Source organism: Salvelinus fontinalis, chromosome 12, assembly GCF_029448725.1.
Source record: "Salvelinus fontinalis isolate EN_2023a chromosome 12, ASM2944872v1, whole genome shotgun sequence".
Lineage (NCBI taxonomy): Eukaryota > Metazoa > Chordata > Actinopteri > Salmoniformes > Salmonidae > Salvelinus > Salvelinus fontinalis.
In genome coordinates, this window is record NC_074676.1 from 2,109,309 (window position 1) to 2,133,906 (window position 24,598).

At 42.7% G+C, this 24,598-nt stretch overlaps 1 protein-coding gene across 1 annotated transcript in view; it reads right to left on the bottom strand.

The window, feature by feature from the left end:
- Positions 1–5,695: 5,695 nt before the first annotated feature.
- Positions 5,696–24,598, bottom strand: part of LOC129866608 (homeobox protein aristaless-like 4) — a 39,189-nt gene continuing 20,286 nt past the window's right edge. Inside the window, exons 3-4 of the mRNA XM_055939364.1 lie at positions 12,706–12,834; positions 5,696–6,811 (exon numbers count right to left, since the gene is read on the bottom strand). Coding sequence (XP_055795339.1) covers positions 6,473–6,811; positions 12,706–12,834 — 468 coding nt within the window. The 3' untranslated portion in view covers positions 5,696–6,472. The remainder of the gene's footprint in view (positions 6,812–12,705; positions 12,835–24,598) is intronic.

Here is a 24,598-nt window from a genome sequence, read left to right on the forward strand (position 1 = left end):
GGAGTAAGACCAGTCTGAATGACTGGACCCTAAAGTGTCACAGAGCTTTTTCATGCGCAATCCCGAGAGCGCGCCTTTCTTGTTTACCTTTTATATTGACGATGTTATTGTCCGGTTGAAATATTATCGATTATTTAGGCTAAAACCAACCTGAGGATTGAATATAAACATCGTTTGACATGTTTCTATGAACTTTACGGATACAATTTGGATTTTCTGTCTGCCTGTTGTGTCAGCGTTTTAGCCTGTGTATTACTGAAGAAAACACGCAAACAAAACTGAGGTTTTTGGATATAAAGATTGACTTTATCGAACAAAAGGAACATTTATTGAGTAAATGAATGTCTGCTGAGTGCAACCATATGAAGATCATCAAAGGTAAGTGATTAATTTTATCTCTATTTCTGACTTGTGTAACTCTTCTACTTGGCTGGTTACTGTTTGTAATGATTTGTCTGCTGGGCGATGTTCTCAAATAATCGCATGGTATGCTTTCGCCATAAAGCCTTTTTGAAATCTGACACTGTGGTTGGATTCACAAGAAGTTAATCTTTAAAACTTTGCATAATACTTGTATGTTTTCAGAATTTTTATGAGTATTTCTGTTTTTGAATTTAGTGCTCTGCAATTTCCCTGGATGTTGGCCAGGTGGGATGCTAGCATCCCACGTACACCAGTGAGGTTAAATTACCCTTGCCTAACGATTGCGTCTGAAGCTGGGCCTGCAGCACAGCTATCCTCGCCGTAAGGCGATCGTTCTCCTGTATATTATGAGTACAGCGACTGCAATTAGAATGCATCATGTTAATGTTACTACTTAACTTCGACTGGTGGAGGTCCTGACGAACCACGTCCAGATAAAGCGTCCAGAGTGAAAAAGTTGAATGAAAAAAGGTGAGCGAGGAAAAAAAACTAAAAATATAAACGGTAATTAAAAAGTAAAAACGTAAAAGTAAAAACCGTAAAGTTGGCAGGTAGCAAAATAGGGTTAACAACAAAATGCACAGCAGCACATAAACAAGTCTACAAGTTGTGACCGGAAATGAGTAGTAGGTAGTTGTAGTTTCCATCAGGCCAATAGTCTACATTGTTTAGCGCATAAAACATGGTAATTAACCACAATGATCATAATCCATTGCATCTACTTGTCCGATCTGTGTTTCTTCTACACCTGTTATGGAAGAGACAGAAGAATGCGCGATTATGAGGTGATAGAGTAGCCATAGCTTCCAAGTTTCTCTACCTGAAAATACATGATCTAAGTGATAGTTGGTATTCAGCAGTCATAAAAGTATGCGTCATTTACTTTGAAGAACTACTAAAATATTGATTTGTCAGACAACATAGGCAGCAGCTCTACAGAGATGAAATGATGACTTGAAATGAAATAATAGTCATCAAATAAAAACAAAGGTAATATACACAACTAAAATATATTTTTTAGTAATGTGATTAAAATGATGATAGGCCAGTCACTACCATCATAGGACTTGTCTTATTCTGTGTTACAGTATTCAACCCTCATAATGCATAGTGGATTTAATGTTTTAAAAATAATTGAAACCTAAATAGAAAACCGTGATTCTGTCACGGCTGCTGAAGGATGAGGACCAAGGTGCAGCGTTGTGAGCGTAGATTTTACTTTATTTAAGAATGACGCCGACAAAAAACAATTAACCATACAAAAACAAACCGTGAAGCTAAAGGCACTAGTGCCAACAAACAAAGACAGCTTCCCACAAAGAACTGTGGGGAAAAAGCTACCTAAGTATGGTACTCAGTACTCTTTACTCAGTACTTTGTTGAAGCACCTTTGGCAGCGATTACAGCCTCGAATCTTCTTGGGTATGACGCTACAAGCTTGGCACACCTGTATTTGGGTAGTTTCTCCCATTCTTCTCTGCAGATCCCCCTCAAGCTCTGTCAGGTTGGATGGGGAGTGTCACTGCACAGCTATTTTCAGGTCTCTCCAGAGATGTTCGATCAGGTTCAAGTCCGGGCTCTGGCTGGGCCACTCATGGACATTCAAAAACTTGTCACGAAGCCACTCCTGCATCATCTTGGCTGTGTGCTTAGGGTCGTTGTCCTGTTGGAAGGTGAACCTTCGCCGCAGTCTGAGCTAAATTTCGAAGTCTGATTGCAAAGGGGCTGAATACAGTTTTTTTTATTGTTAATGCATTTGTAAAAAATTCTAAAATCCTGTTTTTGCTTTGTCAATGTGGGGTATTGTGCGTAGATTGAGTATTTTTATTTGATCCATTATTGAATAAGTCTAAGGTAACAAAATGTGGAGAAAGTCAAGGGTTCTGAATACTTTCCAACGGGGGGGGGGGGGGGGGGGGGGGGATTGTTTACACATACATGTATACATACTATTAAATAGGACAAATCTGAGTGGGAACGTTCCCCCTATGGGCATGATGCCTCTGACCACTTGCACTTTTAATGTAATCTGAACTACAATCCAGGTCATTTAGTTGTGCTATTAGACAAAGCATAGTGATGATAACACATTGTTGTTGTATAAATACAAAATATCTGACATTGTATTCCCATTTGAACGTTGTGCTTTTAAAATGGTTGAAAGTGCAGTGGTAACACATTTAGATGACAACTAAACCAAAAAAAAAATCGGACATTTGAATTTGGTTATGCTTTTCGATTGTTGAAAGCTTAGTGATAACACACTGTTGATTTCCCAAACTTCTGGCTGTTTTTTTTGAGTGGGATAATAAAAATGAGGTGTGCTGTGTGTTGTTGTGATAAACAGTGTGTAGCTTGTGATTTACGGTCGTTTGACAGCTTGCTGATGACGTTTTTGACATGTTCTCAGAAATCAGTCTTGAGCGCAGCTGCTGACTTGATACAGTCTGCGGCGCACTGACTCGTTTTGAAGCACATTTTTTGGAAATACTGCACTAAACATCTTAGCTCAGGGGTGTCACTCATTCCATGGAGGGCCTAGTTTCTGCTGGTTTTTGGTTTTACCTTTCCGTTAAGACCTAGACAGCCAGGTAAGGGGGGGGGGGGGGGGGGGGGTCCTTACTAATTAGTGACCTTAATTCATCAATCAAGTACAAGGGAGGAGAGAACCTGCAGACACTCGGCCCTCCGTGGAATGAGTTTGACACGTGCCTTAGTTGGATTTCGATTAAGACATCCTCAGCAAAACAATTTTTTATTACAGATTTCTTGATTTTCCTTAGATTAATTCTGACTATTTTGAGGAAATGTTGCTACTGTGACTCAAGAGGGATAAACAACAATAACTGCCAGGGTACAACTTATTTAACTGGGCAAGTCAGTTAAGAACAAATTCTTATTTACAATGACGGCCAAACCCGGACAATGCTGGGCCAATTGTGCTCCGCCATATGGGACTCCCAATCACAGCCGGATGTGATGCAGCCTGGATTCGATCTAGGGACTGGAGGGACGACGCTTGCACTGAGATGCAGTGCCTTAGACTGCTGCAGAAATCGGGAGCCCTTACAATATAGTGAACATAACACATCCATATCGAACCACACCCCCAAGATGCAACTCTCGTTTTTCTTAATGAGCAGCAGAAAAGCCTAGGCGGAATCGATGAGATCAGCTCTCCTTTAAGTTTAGCTTATTTTCGACTTCCATAGAGTTTAGCTGTTCCTCAACTTGTATTTTTATTCAATAGCTAATTATATACAGTACCAGTCAAGTTTGGACATACCTACTCATTCCAGGGGTTTTCTTCATTTTTACAATTTTCTATATTGTAGAATAATAGTGAAGACATCGACTATGAAATAACACATATGGAATCATGTAGTAACCAAAAAAGTGTTAAAACAAATCAAAATATTTTAGAATCTTCAAATTAGACACCCTTTGCCTTGATGACAGCTTTGCACACTCTTGGCCTTCTCTCAACCAGCTTCATGAGGTAGTCACCTGGAATGCATTTCAATTAGGTGTGCCTTGTTAAAAATGTGTGGAATTTCTTTCCTTCTTAATGCATTTAGCCAATCAGTTGTGTTGGGACAAGGTAGGGGTGGAATACAGAAGACAGCCCTATTTGGTAAAAGACCAAGTCCATATTATGGCAAGAACAGCTCAAATAAGCAAAGAGAAATGATAGTCCATTACTTTAAGACATGAAGGTCAGTCAATCTGGAAAATTTCAAGAACATTGAACGTTTCTTCAATTGCAGTCCCAAAAACCATCAAGCACTATGATGAAACTCTCATTAGGACCGCCACAGGAAAGGAAGACTCAGTTACCTCTGCTGCAGAGAATAAGTTAGAGTTAACTGCACCTCAGATTGCATCTCAAATAAATGCTTCACAGAGTTCAAGTAACAGACACATTAACTGTTCAGACTTTCATGCTCGAATTGCTGCGAAAAACACTAAAGGACACCAATAAGAAAAAGGACTTGCTTGTGCCAAGAAACACGAGAAATGGCTATTAGACCGATGGAAATCTGTCCTTTTGGGTTGAGTCCAAATGTGCGTTTTTTTGTGTTTTTTGGGGTGGGTTCCAACCGCCGTGTCTTTGAGACGCAGAGTAGGTAAATGGCTGATCTCCGCATGCATGGTTCCCACCGTGAAGCATGGAGGAGGTGTGATGATATGGGGGTGTTTTTCTGGTGACACTGTCTGTGAATTATTTAGAACTCAAGGCACACTTAACCAGCATGGCTACCACAGCATTCTGCAGTGATATGCCATCCCATCTGGTTTGCACTTAGTCCCACTATCAATTGTTTTTCAACAGGACAATCAAATGTATTTATATAGCCCTTCTTACATCAGCTGATATCTCAAAGTGCTGTACAGAAACCCAGCCTAAAACCCCAAACAGCAAGCAATGCAGGTGTAGAAGCACGGTGGCTAGGAAAAACTCCCTAGAAAGGCCAAAACCTAGGAAGAAACCTAGAGATGAACCAGGCTATGAGGGGTGGCCAGTCCTCTTCTGGCTGTGCCGGGTGGAGATTATAACAGAACATGGCAAAGATGTTCAAATGTTCATAAATGACCAGCATGGTCAAATAATAATAATCACAGTAGTTGTCGAGGGTGCAGCAAGTCAGCACCTCAGGAGTAAATGTCAGTTGGCTTTTCATAGCCGATCATTAAGAGTATCTCTACCGCTACTGCTGTCTCTAGAGAGTTGAAAACAGCAGGTCTGGGACAGGTGACCTGTCCCAGACCCAAAACACACCTCCGGGCTGTAAGGGTTATTTGGCCAAGAAGGAGAGTGCTGAGTGCTGAGTGCTGCATCAGATAACCTGGCCTTCGCAATCACCCGACCTCAATGCAATTTAGATGGTTTGGTATGAGTTGGACCGCAGAGTAAAGGAAAATCAGCCCACAGGTGTTCAGCATATGTGGGAACTGGTCAAAACGTGGACAACACCCTAGGGAAATTGACAATAAGCTAAACTTCGTAAAGGTAAACTATTCCTTTTCATGTGTGTTTTTACACACCAGGGGAAGATCATTTGATCGTTAGTTTGAGTCTGATTGCATCTGTCTGTCCCTGTCGGAGTCTGCTTGGAGAGAGGATTTGGTGTGTGTGTTGTTATTCCTGCCTGTTGCTAGCGGAGACAGTGTTTCCTACAACCTGATAAGTTGGAGCTGGCAGTGAGGTGGCTTTGAGGGAGGACGTGACATGTTCACTTAAAAAGACTGTCAATCGTACGCCTGCTGCCCCTCCTTCGCCCCCCTGACCAAATTGGCAAAAGCCGTGTCGCTTGTCTGAAAAGCCTTTTAATCTCTATTCTATAATACCTCTCTAGTTTACAGAAGAGCAAATTGTCATTTTAGGGACTAGAGTTAGCAAAGCATCTGGCCAGCACATCCCATGCAGTCCTAAACAATACAGATGTTGTCTTTCAGATGTTTACTTATTCCCATACCATTACTGCCGCTTAGACAATTGGTCATTGTGTTGTGAGAAAGAGAAGTCCTGAATGGGGCTGATTCATGAAGAAATTGCTTATTAGAGTAGGTTTGTAATGTTTTTGTAATTGTTATGTCCTCAGAGGAAACAGCTGGGTTTGAAGTGGCCTTGTCTCAGTGGGTGGGGGTTCAATAGATGGAGACACAAAAGGGGGAGTACAGAGACTTGAGAGATCAAGGAGTGGCACCACCACTCCTGTCTAGATTCATCTCTACACCTCTCAGCATCTGCTGATTCTGTTTGTCACATAGTAAGTTATCGTGGCTGTGATGTGAATGGCCGCTGGACTCGTTATCTTCATTGTCTCTATTAGAGTTCATTCATTCATTTGACCTGCTTTGGCATCATTCGTGTTATCAGGTCATAGTCCCTTCCTGGGCTTCCTCCACCTCCTCCTCTTCCCCACTGGCTGTGGGCGGGTCCAGATGCGGTGCTGTCTGGCTTAGTAGGCAGGGTTAAGGCGTGTTCTGGATCAGTTTGGGCGTGACCTTCCGGTCCAGACCTAGACCCAGGACCAATCCCATAGCATCATGTGTTCCAGGAGATAGCTGCGCTGTGTTCCTTAGCCTTCATACGCAGCACTGCGATACTAGAAGACTTCCTGTCTGGATCGACACGGTTCAGGTCGTATCCGTTGAGGCCTCGGCCACCACCTATTCCTCCAGCCCCGAAGAAACTCCCCATGTGCGTCTGTCCCATGTGACCCCCATGGTCCCGTCCTCCCAGGCTGGGCACGCCTAGGTAGTCAGAGACCCCTCCATGGGGGTGCGAGGGCATGCAGGAGGTGACTGATCCGTCAAAGGGCACCACACAGCCGGGGACAGGAAAGGCACCGCTGCCACCGCCCAGCCACGATGGGTTCTTGATCTACATGGAGGAACAGACAGGAGCAGGAGGTTAGGAGAACAATAATCTTGTAACCCAGAACCAAATCTCATGCTAACTTGATTTTCTCCTGGAAGCGAAAGTGGCTAACTAAAAACAGCAAATTCAGCCCCGGTCCTCTACAGAACTCAATCATTCCATTTAAGTTCCCCGCTTACTCTTAGCCCTCTATTCCGTGCTTGTTCATACAGTAGCTCTGAGCGCTATCCCATGCCTTATGTAGAATAAAAAACATTATTATCCATCCAGGATGGACTTGGCATCACCTTAAATGAAAAGGATCACATACACATACACTGCCACATCATCCACTTTTAAACCAGTCAGTCCATCGTGTTGCATAAACTAACAAAGAACATTAATACATTCACTCACAAATGACCGCTGTCCCAACTGCACCAGATAGATAAGTACATATACTGATACAATTTACGTTGCATTTAGTAGTCCAACAGCGCGAGGAACGAATGAATGTTTGAGCATGTTCTTCTTGGCCATGGGCATTCTGAAGCACTGTTCAGAGGGAAGCTTCTCGAACGGAAGGTGTAGAGGGTGGGAGGGGTTGCCAATGACAGCCAGTGCCGCCTTTTTGGTTGCCTTGTGGAACAGACTGTTCAACTGTGCCTGTGGTCAACCAATTACTTTGCTGACTCTGTTTACTATTCTGGTCAGTTTGGTCTGGCTCAGATAGCCATACCAGACTGTCATATTGAACGTGAGGATGCCCTCCACCAAGCTGCTGTGCACCCTGTCCAGAACATCCTGGCTGACCCCAAACCCTTTCATTTTCCTGATTTAAAAAACAGGCGCTGGCTTGCTTTTTAATAAATACATCTCTTTTAAACTCAGATTGTCATCAATTTGTGTCCCTAGGTATTTAAAACACTCAACCACCTCCACTGGTTGGTCGTTGAGAGAGAGTGGTTGGGAAATTGGCAAGTTGTTGCCATTGACGATCACTTTTCCACAATGATGTGGAGGCCACTTGACCGGCACCTTTCTTGAAGGTTGTTGCTCTGTTTAAAATAGCTGTCCCCATCTGACGAAGCATCTTTAAAAAAAAGAGTCCCACCAGAGCTGTCATCCGTGTACTTGAAAAGGCTCACATTGTTTGCTTGGATCTTAATTTCATTAGTGTAGACGGAGAACAACAACGGTGAATGGTGTGTTCAGGGTCAGCTTATCAGAGAGGGTCCCATTCATGAGGACCTTCTGTGGGCAGTCAGTTAAAGTCCTTGATCCAACCTGCGAGGCCTCCTTTGACATTCAGGTCCAGAAGTCGATTCAGCAGTGTGTGTATTTGTATTCTATTGAAAGCTGAACTAAAATCAATAAATAAAATGTGTGCATTTGATTTTGCATGTTGAAGGTGACCGGCCACCATGTTCACCAAGGTCAGGGTAGCATCTTCAGTCCCCCTCTGTGCTTTATAGGCAAACTGTAACAGGTCCAGTTGATCTAAGGACAGGTTAAAGTGCTTACTGACAATCCTTTCCATGCATTTGGCCAAAAGAGCCGTGAGGTCCACAAGTCGAAAGTAATTTGGGGATTTGGCCCCGGCTTCTTAGGCACCAGTACAATGGCCGACACCTTCCAGGAGTTTGGCACTGTACAGGTGCTCAGCAGGAGTTGAAAGGGTCGTGTAAAGACTCCATTGAGCTGGTTCGGCGCAGACCTTCAGTACTTTGCCCCGCAGTCTGTCTGGTTCCGGTGCTTTGCCTTAATATGTGACAAGCATGAGGCCACCTCGTTCTCTGTTACCTGGACAAGAGAGGATTTGGAGATGCTGTCACACATTTATTCACATTCGTCTTTAAATTCAACAGCGTCAAATCTTCCATTAAAAACAGTTAGGGTCAGTGGCAACCCGTCATTTTGAGCCCCACATTTTTGGGGAAAAAATGTAATATATATTGATAAAACGTATCGGTGCTCATCGGCCATTGGACATAAACATTACAAAACAAGTTGGAAATCGCAAATTCAACAATGAGTTGTTTGGAAGGAATCTGTGTCCGTGGCTAACCGCAAGCATTGCAACTGGGTAGTCGGGAATAAACGCTCTCAGACTGGGAAAATACGTTTTGAAAGGTCATCCAACTCGGAATTGTAAATCTTTCTCTGATGACAATTTGCCAACGAAGGCCCGCTGCGCACAACAAGGGGAGTCCAAAAATGTATTATATGCTGCTGCATAAAGGATAGAATATGCCAGGGAGATATGGTCAGCTATATCAGCTATGTTTTTTTTTAAAGGCAGTAAATGAGGCTGAATGAACCGTTTCGCTGCCAGACAACGCTCTGCTGATAGCCAGGTGTAGCAGTGGTAAGGATTCACTCCATGGTGCTGAAAAGAAAGCTCTGCTGTTGGGACAGCTTTATGTAGGCCCTAACAGTTTGTGGGCACCACTTGTCACCGTTATAGTGCAATTAATGTATTGTTTAGTGTCGTGGCTTTGCTGGCATCCATCTAAAAAATATATATTTTTGTTTGCCCCATCAATATTTACATGCTAAAATCGCCACTGCAAAGGATGAACAGTCTGCAATTTTATTGTTCTCTCTCTTCCTTTCGCTTCCCATCATTGAATTAAGCCCTTCCCATGTTTGGATTGCCTGTACAGAACCTCTGCTCCACTTTATTCTTAACCTTTTCACACGTGAATTCCAAATATCTCTAACGGTCGCCCCAGCGTGAGTTGTTTTATGCACGTGATGTCAGAACACACCGTTCTATAAATGTAATTTGTAACGCAACAGGACTATTAACACGCACTACCTGCTTATTATCTATAGTTTCAATTAGCCAATTTCAAATTATTTTCTAACAAGTTTTATTTTCTAACATCAATTTGAATTGAGGTGTGTTCTGCCTCATTAATTCACATAGAAGTAGCCCATTTCAGTGTCGCGGAATTTATGTTTGAGGCTTTACTGAGCTGGACAAACTTCTCTCTTCAAGAAGAGTCCAAGAACTTCCCAAGTGTTTCTGCAGATCAAGTATGCAGTCTTGTACATTTACTGGCTGGTACTCGCAATGCCTTTGTTGTTGTTTTCCTTACAAATAACTTTGGACGTGTGTGTTCCTATCAAAATAAGTGCCTTGTTTTCGGAATATTGTCTGTCTCTCTGTCTGTTTTTCTTCATGTTTTCAAGTACTAGTGACAAATAATGCATTCCGATAATTGTATAGGTTGTAATGGACACCTATGATGTGTGTAAATGACTTTTTTAAAGGTTTTATTGATTTTATAATGAACTGATGCTAAGCTATTTGCCAGCTGTGTGGCAACATGTTTGTTGACATTATACAATGCATTCTGGGTGTCACGTAAATGTCTGTCTGACCAAAGATGTTATATGTTTCACTCATCTTTCAAGTAAACGTCTGGAAAGAAATGTGAATGATTGTAGATGACACACCCCCTTCAACATATGGTGCCCCCCGAGGGGCGCAGTGGTCTAAGGCACTGCATCTCAGTACTAGAGGTGTCACTACAGACCCTGGTTCAATTCCAGGCTGTATCACAACCGGCCATGATTGGGAGTTCCATAGGGCGGTGCACAATTGGCCCAGCGTCGGCCGGGTTAGGGTTTGGCCGGGGTAGGCCGTCATTGTAAATAAAAATGTATTCTTAACTGACTTGCCTAGTTAAATAACAAAAACAGGCACACTGCAAACAGACCAAACTCATCTTGTCTCCTCTTATCTTAGGTTGACGCGAAAAACAAACATGGTGGCGCGCACAAACTACCCATCGTCGGATTACTTTCGATTTCTAGAAAGTGTTTTGCTCAATTACTTCGATCAATGGTGAGCTCACCTGTGATGTGATGAATTATAAATAGTAATTGCTATTAGCTATAACTCTCGGCTGAGAAACCACGATATGATATCTAAATATATCAGGATAAGGTAAGACCCAGATGCAGACCGTGTCAAAGTAACAATGTTTATTACAGCAACAGAGGCAAAGGTACAGGACGGCAGGCAGTGATCAGGGGGCAGGTTCAGGGTGAAGACAGGCAAGGGTCAAAAACCAGGAGGGAGAGAAAGAGGCTGGGAAAAGACAGGAGCTGACCGGATAAACGCTGGTAAGCTTGACAAACAAGACGAACTGGCAACAGACAAACAGAACACAGGTATAAATACACAGGGGATAATGGGGAAGATGGGCCCCACCTGGAGGGGAGTGGAGACAATCACAAAAACCGGTGAAACAGATCAGCGCGGGACAAAATATGATGGCTTGTGTTAAGGCAATCTTTCCTCAGTTAGCGCTATGTAGCCTACATTTTCCGGTTTGGATGATTGTGTTATGCTGTAGCTACTTCTGTGAATGTCTGAACATTGCATCCAAAAATAAACGGGTCACATTCAGGACATAACTTTGTGAAGACTGTGTTTGTGCAAAATGTTTCAGTGAAAAAAGTGTGGCTAGTGTAAATGCTGACTGTGTCAATCGAAACTGGAAGTTCTAAATAGTGTTCTAATCACACCGGTTTGAGCGTACACTGCAGGGACCACTGTAGAATGAAAACACCCATTTGTTTGTACTTGTGAGGTTAAAGTCCTTTTTAGCTTTCCACATTTTTGACCTGTTATTTTCTTTCTCCTTTACAGCATCAGTATCTCCTTTCAGGGCTTGTTGTTAGAAAAAACTCTTGAGTTTTTGTGTTAATGACCGTATACTCACAGAACTAGATGTATGATGTGATGCTGTCTGTCAGCACGAGTCAAAGAACACCTCCCAGTCTATGACGAAAAAGCAGTTCTTGAGCTCCTCCCTGCTCTCCTCTGACCATACCTGAATGGATTTCTCTACAGGTTTTTCGCGTTTCACCTGCTGCCTGTATCTCAGTAGGAGATGGATAATATTATGGTCTGATTTCCCGATGGGTGCTCTGCACACTACCTTGTATGCGTCATCTACGTTGCCATAACACTGGTCCAGGATGCGAGTTGAGCGAGTCGGACAGGTGACTTACTGTTGCGGAGTGGGGAGGTATGCGGAGAAGGAGAGCGTATTAAAATCCCCAAGCACAAATACTGGCTGGTCAGCTGATCGTGAAAGCGCAGCCCTGAAATAGTCTGTAATCCTGTTAGCAACTTCCTTATTGTTAGATCCAGGCACATGGACCAGAATAATGCTAATCAGTCCAAACTTGCATGGTAGATAGAATGGCCTCAATGATACAATGAGAATCTCATAGTCTCTGGTGCACACTTGTTCAATCACATTACACTGCGTGGCCCAAGTATTATCTTCAAAGATGCATAGCCTATTGATTTGTATAATGTTGTTTTGTCTCGATCTGCTCTAATAAGCGTATCCATCAATGTTTACATCAACATTCTCCTGCTGTTTCTGTAAAGCAGATATGATTACTTCTCCTAAAGTCTTTTTCAAATGCAGCCCTTGCTGCTAACTCATCCAGTTTGTTATTTAGTGACCGCACATTTGACAGGGTGATCACCGGGAGCGGGTGACGGCTTCCCCGCCTCCGTAGTCTGTTTCTAACACCACCTCTTGAGCCTCGCTTCTTCTTAGTTTCCCTTTTTGACTTGGAGAACAACCATCAGGCAAGGCAATGCTGTTTTGGAGAGTGAAATTTATCTCACAAAGAGAGTAACTCTTGGGAGTAGGTGATGGTGGTTGATTTACTCACTGACTCCATACAACCGCCGGTAGTGATTGTTAAGCTGTTCGCATATTACAGCGATTAGGATTAAGGTCACACATGCCATGTACAATCCACTTTCAAACTTCCGACGCACTGGGACTTAAACAAAACGGAACAAAATTGAGTGATATGACAATAAACAAACAATTCACACAGGTGAGCTCAGGGTCTGGCAGCAGTGCCTTCGGTACCTGTACGTAGTTCTCTGGCCTGGTGAGCAGGGGGAGCTCGTATGCAGAAGAGAAGTGAGTTCTGACTTGCTGCGTCTGACCAAACCTTTCTCTCTTCCTCCACTTGGCACGCCGGTTCTGGAACCACACCTGTAGAGAAGAAGAGGATACCTTAGAAGCAGGGTTCGTCATCTGTCCCTGTAGGAGCACCCATTTTGGTTCTTTGTTGCACGTCGAACCTGAGATGGTCATATCACCTACACGTTTTGATGGACCTGACTGCATTGTAATCTAAACCAGAAACACCCACCCACCTTTCATACATTTGTGGTCATTTTGTGGTCATACCTTCCTATGTGGTGTCCCGTATACAACAGGAGTTCCCTGATCCTGGTGCAGAATACAGAGTTTCTCCCTCCCCATATTGACTGATACCATTGAATAAGAAAAAATACAATACAAGTAAATGTTATCTAGTAACATTTTTATGCAGAGTGTCACCACTCTCCATTCAGAGTCGTCAGTATCAAGCCTGTCCGTCGATCAGGACTCCGTCACATCTTGCAAGTCTCCAAGTGCTGGCTACATAGCTGCATCTGTGAACATATACACATTCACTGTTGTATTACTAATGTTAGTTGGGGATAGGTGATATCTGACAAACACATGTATACTGTGTTGAAGTTTAAACAGGTCAGACTAGACCTACGTAATTCTGGTCTCCCCATCGACGACCGTTGGTGAACGTACGAGGTGAGGCTGGAGCGCCCCTATTGATGGGCATGGCAGAGTAGATCAGCTCCTGGTCTCTCATCAAAGATACTGGTCGGTCACACACAAACGAGTGTGTGTGTGTGTGTGTGTGTGTGTGTGTGTGTGTGTGTGTGTGTGTGTGTGTGTGTGTGTGTGTGTGTGTGTGTGTGTGTGTGTGTGTGTGTGTGTGTGTGTGTGTGTGTGTGTGTGTGTGTGTGTGTGTGTGTGCGCGCAAAGAGCACAGATTACATTATTAATGGTGGTTATGATTAGCCTGGTGGAACCAACCTGATCGCGGTGTTCACCTTTTCTATTTCACTTCAGATATCATAAAATGTGAAGTGAAATAGGATGGTGAACACAGCGATCACGCTGGTTCCACCAGGCTATATTATGCCCTGGACATTATATGCATCTTAGAAGTAGAAAATAAGAAACAAATAATGTCTACATAAAGTATGTCTCACAATTGGGTTATGAAATGTATCAAAGTAATGAAGTGGGTTATCCTCTGTATTTGTACAAATGATGAGCCTGTGAAAGCTGTTGCCGCTTTCAGGTGAAGGTTGTTGGCCCGTTACTTGCCAACATGTGGCTGACTATTCCATTCATAGGAACGCTCACACCGAGGGCATGTCTGCATGATGCTAATGAGGGCCCCCTTACTGGTCTTCTCTATGCTGCATGTTTGGCTACAAACTGGACGTCTCTCGAACAACTGCAGCAGGCAATCTTATGAGGTGATATTGACTAGGAGGGCCTGTGACAGGGTGATATAATTGACAGCCAAGTGGCAAATTGCATTTTGTTCTAAAGAAAGGACAAAGCTTTTTGCTAATGCACTTCATCTGCTTGGCTGTGGAATTGGTCTACTCGTTTTTCAAGACGGTTATTTTTTTAATGCAACTTTTGTGATTTCTTTCCTGAGGCGGTCCTAATGAGAGCCAGTTTCATCATAGCGCTTGATGTTTTTCACAACTGCACTTGATGAAATGTTCAAAGTTCTTCAGATGTTCCGTATTGACTGACCTTCGTGTCTTAAGGTAATGATGGACTGGTGTTGCTCTTTGCTTATATGAGCTGTTCTTGCCATAATATGGACTTGGTCTTTTACCAAATATGGATATCTTCTGTATACCCACCCTACCTTGTCACAACACAACGGATTGTCTAAATGCACTAAGAAGGAAAGAAATTCCACAACTTTTAACAAGGCACATCTAATTGAAATGCATTCCAGGTGACTACCTCATGAAGCTGGTTGAGAGAATGCCAAGCGTGTGCAAAGCTGTCATGAAGGCAAAGGGTGGCTATTTGAAGAATCTCAAATCTAAAATATATTTTGATTTGTTTAACACTTTTCTTGGTTACTACATGATTCCATATGTCATTTCATAGTTTTGATGTCTTCACTATTATTATACAATGTAGAAAATAGTAAAAAGAAAGAAAAACCCTTGAATGAGTAGGTGTTCTAAAACTGTTGACCAGTAGTGTATATATTTTAAAACTGTAACAATGTCCATTGGGGTGGGGGCAGGGTCTGTTGAGTGGGACAGGGTGAGCAGGGTCTAAGTGATTGAAGCAGGGAGAACAGGCCATTGCTCTCGGGTGGCTGTGGTCCCTGATTTATTTTATTGGCCTTCCTGCGACACCTGGTGTTGTAGGTGTCCTGGACGGCTGAGGGACCCAGTCAGTGAGAGTATTTGACATACATATACTCACACATTTTCATGACTTCAGCTGACAGATCATCGTATCAGACTAGGGCTGTGATGGTTTGGTTGCTTCTCTCATACCATCTCTAATCCCCTTTTCCTAAAACAGACCTGGGATAACTATAGTTTTAACTATGCTTTATGGAAAGTAACTATTGTTCCATGGCGGGAACAAATAGTTACTTTGGAGGTGACTACAACTATATGAATGCAGGTCTAAATAATGACTACTTTAAAAAAAAATGTAATACAGATCTCAGGAAGTGACTACTTTTCTGGAACTATTGGATTGCCTTCATCTAATGGCATGGCAGTATCTGGAACTGCATGTTGAAGATGGAAAAAGAAGGAATACAGCACACAATCTCCTATACTATTCCAATCCATCTGATTTGATCGGCATAATACATCTGAACATCTTGTACATTTCCATTCTCCTGAATGGACATTGCCTCAGGTGTACATAATCAAGTCAAACCAATTATATTTTGTATAAATAAATTGTGACGCTCAACACTTGTATGACTCTTTCAACGTGCAAATGAAAAGGTTCGAAAGCTGCAATTGTATGATACCTAAAACTACTGCAGAGTAATTCAGAGCCATTTTGCAAACATTACAAAACCTTCGGACAGCAAACCTAGTTCAAACCTCTTTTTCCATCTGAGTCTTCTTGTTTCAAACACACACTATATTTAAAGGGATATTATAATTTTTTTACTAACATGATTTTCAACCTACCTTGGCTGTAGTTTATTCATGATGGCAGTTTTTGGATATTTAGTTTCCTTTTGACACTTAATAGCCATATTTTGTTAGCATTCTCAGTAACACTTAACATTAAACTGTTGTGTCTGTGTAGAGAAACATTTTATTAGCACGTTACATAATAATTGGGTAATTGCATTTTAATTGCATAGCAATGAGCCGAGAGGTTTTGTAACTACTGTATACAAGCGAAATAGTGGACTGTTCCTTATTCAACTCATATAATAACAACCATTACTATGCAATTATAAAGCTAAGTGCTATGCAACAACAATGTTGCTATTGTAATAATTAAAGTTACTACACATGTATAACTTGATGTCAAGTGTTATTGTACGTGTCACTCAATATAAAACTAGATTCGTTAGTGATTTTGAAGCTGCAAAAGTCGTGTAGTCTAATGTTGAGTTGATTCTATGTCCCGCATGTACAGTATATCACAAAAGTGAGTACACCCCTCACATTTTTGTAAATATTTGAGTATATCTTTTCATGTGACCACACTAAGGAAATGACACTTTGCTACAATGTAAAGTAGTGAGTGTACAGCTTGTATAACAGTGTAAATTTGCTGTCCCCTCAAAATAACTCAACACACAGCCATTAATGTCTAAACGGCTGGCAACAAAAGTGAATGCACCCTTAAGTGAAAATGTCCAAATTGGGCCCAATTAGCCATTTTCCCTCCCCGGTGTCATATGACTCGTTAGTGTTACAAGGTCTCAGGTGTGAATGGGGAGCAGGTGTGTTAAATTTGGTGTCATCGCTCTCACACTCCCTCATACTGACTGGTCACTGGAAGTTCAACATGGCACCTCAAGGCAAAGAACTCTCTGAGGATCTGATTTTTTTTTTTGTTGCTCTACATAAAGATGGCCTGGGCTATAAGAAGATTGCCAAGACCCTGAAACTGAGCTGCAGCACGGTGGCCAAGACCATACAGCGGTTTAACTGGACAGGTTCCACTCAGAACAGGCCTCGCCATGGTCGACCAAAGAAGTTGAGTGCACGTACTCAGCGTCATATCCAGAGGTTGTCTTTTGGAAATAGACGTATGAGTGCTGCCAGCATTGCTGCAGAGGTTGAAGGGGTGGGGTGTCAGCCAGTCAGTGCTCAGACCATACGCCGTACACTGCATCAAATTGGTCTGCATGGCTGTCGTCCCAGAAGGAAGCCTCTTCTAAAGATGATGCACAAGAAAGCCCGCAAACAGTTTGCTGAAGACAAGCAGACTAAGGACATGGATTACTGGAACCATGTCCTGTGGTCTGGTGAGACCAAGATAAACTTATTTGGTTCAGATGGTGTCAAGCGTGTGTGGCGGCAACCAGGTGAGGAGTACAAAGACAAGTGTGTCTTGCCTACAGTCAAGCATGGTGGTGGGAGTGTCATGGTCCGGGGCTGCATGAGTGCTGCCGGCACTGGGGAGCTACAGTTCATTGAGGGAACCATGAATGCCAACATATACTGTGACATACTGAAGCAGAGCATGATCCCCTCCCTTCGGAGACTGGGCCGCAGAGCAGTATTCCAACATGATAACGACCCCAATCACACCTCCAAGACGACCACTGCCTTGCTAAAGAAGCTGATGGACTGGCCAAGCATGTCTCCAGAACTAAACCCTATTGAGCATCTGTGGGGCATCCTCAAACGGAAGGTGGAGGAGTGCAAGGTCTCTAACATCCACCAGCTCCATGATGTCGTCATGGAGGAGTGGAAGAGGACTCCAGTGGCAACCTGTGAAGCTCTGGTGAACTCAAGAGGGTTAAGGCAGTGCTGGAAAATGATGGTGGCCACACAAAATATTGACACTTTGGGCCCAATTTGGACATTTTCACTTAGGGGTGTACTCACTTTTGTTGCCAGCGGTTTAGACATTAATGACTGTGTGTTGAGTTATTTTGAGGGGACAGCAAATTTACACTGTTATACAAGCTGTACACCCACTACTTTACATTGTAGCAAAGTGTCATTTCTTCAGTGTTGTCACATGAAAAGATATACTCAAATATTTACAAAAATGTGAGGGATGTACTCACTTTTGTGATATACTGTATTTAATTCTAGTCTATAGGCTAAATTAAGATGAATATCTAAGAGCCCTCAAAACCATGTGCTTACGATCACATATGTAGTGTAGATCAATTTAACCTGCTGTTGTGGTTTTTCATCAAATATTTGGCAGCCATCAAATAAGTCTCTCTTGGGGTTTTCAAATAACTTGCATGTATTCAAATACCTTCAAATATGATTTGTTTTTCTGAGACCGGTATTTGAATATCAAAGAAAATAGTTGCCTTTTAGTTGAATCTATATTTGACTACATAGAGTATTGGAAAAGTTGGCATTTTCAAATAAACTACAAAATGCAACTATTGTCTGCCAACGTCTGTACTAAAATATTGTTTTTTGTATCTTTTATTTTTCATCTTCTGTTCTGCATTTATGTGTCTGTCTAGTCCAAAACGTTCTCTCTTAGTTTAGATGTGCAGAAACGTATACAGATCTTTGCAACTTCTGGAAAAATCATGGAGAAGAATAGTGGAGAGAGGAAGATACTGGAGAGACGAAGACCAGACCAGAGGAGGTTGACTGGGCCTCTCTCTGTTTAGCTGTATTTATTTATTGTCTGAATCTTATCCTTTGAGGGGAAGGAGAGATTTCTTCAAAGAGGGAGGCCAATCTAGAGCCGACACGGTTTGAACTTGGATTATGGGATGGACATGACCCAAACCAATCAGCATGCGGTTTTACAGGCATTTACGTGCAATTTCCCTTTGCCCCATCATGCTCTCTCACACGCTCTCTCACACTCTCTCTCACACGCTCTCTCTCACACGCTCTCTCTCGCACACACTCTCTCACACTCTCCCTCACACTCTCCCTCACTCACACATTAACACTACAGGTCAAAAGTTTTAGAACACCTACTCATTCAAGGGTTTTTCTTTATTTGTACTATTTTCTACATTGTAGAATATATAAGAGAAAGAAATTCCATAAATGAACTTTTAACAAGGCACACCTTTAATTGAAATGCATTCCAGGCGACTACCTCATAAAGCTGGTTGAGAGAATGCCAAGAGTGTGCAAAGCTTTCATGAAGGCAAAGGGTGGCTATTTGAAGAATCTTAAATTAGATTTTGATTGGTTTAACACTTTCTTGGTTACTACATGATTCCATATGTGTTATTTCGTAGTTTATCACTATTATTCTACAATTTAGAAAATAGTGAAAATAAAGAACCCCTTGAATGAGTAGGTGTTCTAAAACTTTTGACTGGTAGTTTATATTTACACACAAAAAATGTAACAGTACTACACCAACATAATACTCTGGGGAAAGGAGTTGAGCGAGAGTAGGTCTACAGCAGTATGGGTGTTGTAACACAATATAGAGTCGTCTAGAATTGAAAAGGATTGTTTTCCAATGTGATGAGGCCAAATGGGTGTATGGGCTAGCAACACAAAAACGCACTCAAACACATACCATCACTCTGACAGGTCACATTTTTAAAGACAACCCAATCAGCATGCGGTTTCACAGCAATTTAAGTGCAATTTCCCTTCAGCCCATCTCTCTTGATCTTACTCTTTCTCTGTAGCTGGATCTCTCTCTATCTCTCTTTATACAACGGGTGGGTCTATTCCTGAATGCTGATTGGTTAAAAGCGCATTCCAGGGGCCTCCCGGGTGGCGCAGTGGTCTAGAGCACTGCATCGCAGTGCTAACTGCGCCACCAGAGTCTCTGGGTTCGCGCCCAGGCTCTGTCGCAGCCGGCCGCGACCGGGAGGTCCGTGGGGCGACGCACAATTGGGCTAGCGTCGTCCGGGTTAGGGTGGGTTTGACCGGTAGGGATATCCTTGTCTCATCGCGCTCCAGCGACTCCTGTGGCGGGCCGGGCGCAGTGCGCGCTAGCCAAGGGGGACAGGTACACGGTGTTTCCTCCGACACATTGGTGTGGCTGGCTTCCGGGTTGGAGGCGCGCTGTGTTAAAGAAGCAGTGCGGCTAGGTTGGGTTGTGCTTCGGAGGACGCATGGCTTTCGACCTTCGTCTCTCCCGAGCCCGTACGGGAGTTGTAGCGATGAGACAAGATAGTAATTACTAGCGATTGGCTACCACGAAAAATTGGGGAGAAAAGGGGATAAAATTTAAAAATTAAATTTTTTTTAAAAAAAGCGCATTCCAGCCGGTATCTATTCCACAATTTACCACCGGCAAAATCTATGACGTTAAAATGCCTATTTACTCTGTTCCATCTGACTGCGCAATCCACTGTCTCATCAGCCCAGCCAGGCAATTTATAAACTTGATCTCCACTATTAAAAGCATCTGGACATTATCTAATTTATTTTAGACTAACATTTCGTTTTCAACAGCAGAGATTTGTATAAACCTTGCTGTCTGTGTCTCCGACATTTTCAACGTTGTTTCAATATTCAAATTCGATCTCCAGCTGTCCCATAGTAATGAACGTGTAGGAGACGAGGCACGCAGGCAGCGTTTCTCAGCCAGTCGAAATCGTGAATCGGCTGGCATCGTTTTTAATGGGTGTATATACAAAGAAATGTCAATTGAAAAGAAGTCAAATGAAATGAAGTGCAGCTAGTTTGCAGTTTGAAGTGATTGTGTTAGCTGTGTTGTTGGCTAGCTCCTCTGAACAACAGTGTCCTGACGAGAGAGCACATTTTCTATGCCAGGTGAAATCGAGCCTCATTAGCTCATTGTTATGGATGTATCCAAATAAATGTTACTTGAACAGCTTATGCAAATGCAGATCCTCTTATTGTTTTTGACGTGACTGTAAATTAGCCGTAGTTGGCTAGCTAGCACGCAAGGGATAAGAACGCTGCCAGCCAGTATGGCAATGGAACATTTAGAAGGAACGACTGGGTCGTGTTCATAGATACAGAACAAAAAGACTGAACGACTGGGTCGCGTCTCTGGCAACCAAACCAATAGAACAAACGACCAGCCGGCTTGAGTAGCAACCCTGGATTTGTCGGGACTTTATCTTGTGGAAGGATGAAATAGTATGAATAAATGAATCAATAAAATGTATGAAAATATGTCAATCATTATTTGAATATTCCAAGCATGTATCCTGTTTTGAAACAAGGCACTAAAGTAATACTGCACAAAATGCCGCAAAGCAATCAACTTTTTGTCCTGAATAAAAAGTGTTATGTTTGGGGCATATCCAATACAAAACATTACTGAGTACCACTCTCCATATTTTCAAGCATAGTGGTAGCTGCATCATGTTATAGGTATGCTTGTAATCGTTAATGGCTGGAGTTTTTCACGATAAAAAATCAACGGAATAGACCTAAGCACAGGCAAAATCCTAGAGGAAAACCTGGTTCAGTCTGGTTTCCACCAGACACTAGGAGATTAATTCACCTTTCAGCAGGACAATAACCTAAAACACAAGGCCAAATCTACACTGGAGTTGCTGACCATGAAGACAGTGAATGTTTCACTTTGTCATTATGGGGTATTGTGTGTAGCTGGGTATGGATTTTTTTGTTTGTTTTAATCCATTTTGAATTCAGGCTGTAACACAACAAATTGTGGAATAAGTCAAGGGGTATGAATGCTTTCTGGAGGCAATGTAGCATATTGCCTGTCAAGTTACTCCTTCGGTTATTTTGAGTCCAAGTTCATCAAAGTACTATTTTGTTTTCTCATGGGACTCTGATTACAAAGGGTTCTCCAGATGACTAGTGCAGAATCTACTGACCAAAACAAATCTGAGGACCTCAGCACAATACAAATGAGGAGGAGGAACGAGAGAGTACCAGCTTACCCCCTCTTGGTCACACTGCTGGTCTTCTCGCTCTCTGTCCTTTTCTGTCCCGCCCGCCCTCCCTCCACCCATCTCTCTCTTCTCCCTTTTAAGTTGGTGTGGGGATATTGGAAAGTGAGATGGGAGAATGTTCAAACTGGAGCTTGTTTTCATTTCATGTTTAATTTCCTGATGCCTAAGCCCTTGGCTTTCCTCAGCTAACATCCCTGAGGCTAGAGGCTCACAGACTAGAGCAGTGGACAGACAACACGCAAGTGCACACGGACACAAGTGCACACACACACTTTCATGCTCACACACTCACATAAACATATTTTCAAATCTAAAACATAAACATAGGCCACCTCCTAAAACAGGCCAACAAATACATTAACATTCTCTAACTAACCATTCACACATGACCTACAAAAAAGTGCAAACCAATCCCAGAACAACAGCAAAGGACCTTGTGAAGACGCTGAAGGAAACAGGTATAAAAGTATCTATATCCACAGTAAAACGAGTCCTATATCGACAACCTGAAAAGTCGCTCAGCAAGGAAGAAGCCACTGCTCCAAATCCCCCATAAAAAAAGCCAGACTACGGTTTGCAACTGCACATGGGGAAAAAGATCGTACTTTTTGGAGAAATGTCCTCTGGTCTGATTAAAACAAAAAAAGATCTGTTTGGCCATAATGACAATTGTTATGTTTGGAGGAAAAAGGGGGAGGCTTGCAAGCCAAAGAGCACCATCCCAACCGTGAAGCACGGGGTGGCAGTATCATGTTGTAGGGGTGCTTTGCTGCAGGAGGGTCTGGTGCACTTCACAAAATAGATGGAATCATGAGGAAAAATAATTATGTGGATATATTGAAGCAACATCTGAAGACATCAGTCAGGAAGTTAAAGCTTGGTCGCAAATGGCTTCCAAAGTTGTGGCAAAATGGCTTAAGGACAAGAAAGTCAAGGTATTGGAGTGGCCATCACAAAGCCATGACCTCAGTCCTATAGAAAATGTGTTGGCAGAACTGAAAAAGCTTGTGCGGACAAGGAGGCCTACAAACCTGACTCAGTTACACTAGCTCTGTCAGGAGGAATGGGCCAAAATTCCCCCGACTTATTGTGGGAAGCTTGTGGAAGGCTACCCGAAACGTTTGACCCAAGTTAAACTATATTAAAGGCAATGCTACCAAATACTAATTGAGTGCATGCAAACTTCTGACCCACTGGGAATGTGATGAAAGAAATGAAGGCTGAAATAAATCCTTCTCTCTAGTATTATTCTGACTTTTCACATTCTTAAAATAAAGTGGTGATCCTACCTGACCTAAAACAGGGAATTTTTACTAGGATTAAATGTCAGGAATTGTGAAAAACTGAGTTTAAATGTATTTGGCTGAGGTGTATGTAAACTTCAGACTTCAACTGTAAGTGTGTAAGTGTGTGTGTGTGTGTGTGTGTGTGTGTGTGTGTGTGTGTGTGTGTGTGTGTGTGTGTGTGTGTGTGTGTGTGTGTGTGTGTGTGTGTGTGTGTGTGTGTGTGTGTATATATATATATTTTATTATTTACCTTCAACCTTACTTGCATCTCGAGTTCAATGGCAGGCAGATGTAGTTGGGAAATGCTTACTTACAAGCCCTAAACCAACAATGCAGTTTTAAGAAAAATTATTGTTAAAGTATTTTAAAAACATAAGCTGAAGTAAGAAAAAAAGAAGAAAACAAATAATTAAAGAGCTAAAATAAAATAACAGTAGCGAGGCTATATACAGGGGGTACCGGTACAGAGTCAATGTGCGGTGGCACAGGTTAGTCAAGTTAATCGAGGTAACATGTAGGTAGACGTAAAGTGACTTATGCATAGATAATAAACAGAGTAGCAGCAGTGTAAAAATGGGGGGGGGGGGGGCAATGCAAATAGTCCGGGTAACCATTTGATTGGCATTTTAGGAGTCTTATGGCTTGGTAGTAGAAGCTGTTTAGAAGCCTCTTGGACCTAGACTTGGCACTCTGGTACCGCTTGCCATGCGGTAGCAGAGAGAACAGTCTGACTAGGGTGGCTGGAGTCTTTGGCAATTTTTAGGGCCTTCCTTTGACACTGCCTGGTATAGAGGGCCTGGATGGCAGGAAGCCTTGCCCCAGTGATGTACTGGGCTGTACGCACTACCCTCTGTACTGCCTTGCGGTCGGGGGCCGAGCAATTGCCATACCAGGCGGTGATACAACCAGTCAGGATGCTCTCGATGGTGCAGCTGTAGAACTTTTTGAGGATCTGAGGACCCATGCCAAATCTTTTCAGTCTCCTGAGGGGGAATAGTAGGTGTTGTCATGCCCTCTTCACAACTGTCTTGGTGTGTTTGGACAAGTTCGTTGGTTATGTGGACACCAAGGAACTTGAAGCGCTCAACCTGCTCCATGCAGCACCGTCGATGAGAATGGGAGCGTGCTCAGTCCTGTTTTTCCTGTAGTCCACGATCATCTCCTTTGTCTTGATCACGTTGAGGGAGTGGTTGTTATCCTGGCACCACACTGCCAGATCTCTCACCTCTTCCCTATAGGCTGTCTCATCGTTGTCGCTGATCAGGCCTACCACTGTTGTGTTGTGTGCAACTTAATGATGGTGTTGGAGTCGTGCTTAATGTTGTTTTTGGTGTTTAGTCCCAGGGTCCTTAGCTTAGTGATGAGCTTTGAGGGCACTATGGTGTTAAACGCTGAGCTGTAGTCAATGAATAGCATTCTCACAAAGATGTTCCTTTTGTCCAGGTGGGAAAGGGCAGTGTGGAGTGCAATAGAGATTGCATCATCTGTGGATATGTTGGGGCGGTATGCAAATTGGAGTGGGTCTAGGGTTTCTGGGATAATGGTGTTGATGTGAGCCATGACT